Source organism: Laccaria bicolor, genomic scaffold (assembly GCF_000143565.1).
Source record: "Laccaria bicolor S238N-H82 LACBIscaffold_6 genomic scaffold, whole genome shotgun sequence".
NCBI classification, from domain to species: domain Eukaryota; kingdom Fungi; phylum Basidiomycota; class Agaricomycetes; order Agaricales; family Hydnangiaceae; genus Laccaria; species Laccaria bicolor.
Window position 1 is genome coordinate 450,859 of NW_001889877.1, and position 1,157 is coordinate 452,015.

The 1,157-nt window shown below is 45.1% G+C and overlaps 1 protein-coding gene across 1 annotated transcript; it reads left to right on the top strand.

Moving 5' to 3' along the window:
* Nucleotides 1-162: 162 nt before the first annotated feature.
* Nucleotides 163-872, top strand: LACBIDRAFT_315470 (uncharacterized protein; the record flags this gene model as incomplete). Its single annotated transcript, XM_001878011.1, has 3 exons — nt 163-408; nt 457-602; nt 647-872. 3 exons carry the CDS (start codon nt 163-165, stop codon nt 870-872), a joined length of 618 nt encoding a protein of 205 aa, XP_001878046.1.
* Nucleotides 873-1,157: the final 285 nt, after the last annotated feature.

Below are 1,157 nucleotides of genomic sequence, written 5' to 3' on the forward strand. Positions count from 1 at the left end.
CCTTCCGGTATGTTGTTCAAGTACCGAGGTATACTCCCATCTCAAAACATTTGACAGAACCGGTATCACGAGTTAATAAGGGTTGGTAGACAATACCGTAATCTTACCGAACTGGCTACTTTTGGATTTGGACACAAAGGTAAGGCTCCGACGCCGGGGGAGATGGGTTTTTTTTGCCCTACCTGCCCACAACCAGGAGTCAACCTTCCTGATGACTGGAACAAAAACCCCAATGATCCTACTAACTGGAAGTATACCAGAGGATTTGTAGCCGATGGCAATTTCACAGCAGCCCACCAAAAACAGGCACAGCCCAAAGACGATGTTTGGCTTAAAAATGGGGATAGTTTCATGACGCAAAGAGGACCTTATTTGAGCCACCTTCGGGACGCGATTGAAGATAATGATGTAAGTTTTTATCCTTCAAGCAACTCGGCCGGTGTCTGAATCTTTCAGCTGAGGACATGTCATGAGCACAATGCTATCAACAACAAGAATGTATTTCACCGAGGTTTTGACGCTACTGGAATTGGAGCCATTGCTTGCCTTCGACATGGCACCTTTTGTCCGGGTTCGGTGGTAGATTTTCAAAAGGGAGAAAGGTATGGAAGTTATCCTCAGGATGAATCGTTGTTTTACCAAACAGGCAAATGAACATGGACTATGCCTTGTGCCAGGCTCTGAAGAATACCATGACCAGTGAAGAAAAAAGGGTTATTTTTGTCTATGACATCAACTGCCAGTATATGGTGAATTTGATGGCTTGGATAAAATGTGGTGCGAAACACCTCTGGATCAGACCAGACTTGTTATTGGTAGCCGGGATCGGCTTATTCCATGTCCATGGCCATCAAGAAATATGCTTTCCATGATTTGCCCCAACATTCATCCCTGGGGCCGGTCAAACAGATGGAGAGATATTGGAGACTTTGTGGGCTGTTCTCAACGAGGTTGGTCGCACCACCCAGACAATGACTTTGGCCCATAGATCGGAGGTGTTGGATGCTCACATGCTGGATAATAACTGGAAAAAAATGATCAATATGGGTATCTATTTTCAACTGCTTTTACATTGCTTCTAAGCTAATAAACGTCAAGTGAGTAGCCTTTGCAAGAAGTGGAAGCGAGCAAAACTCAGGCTCTCCGAGAGCTTCCAG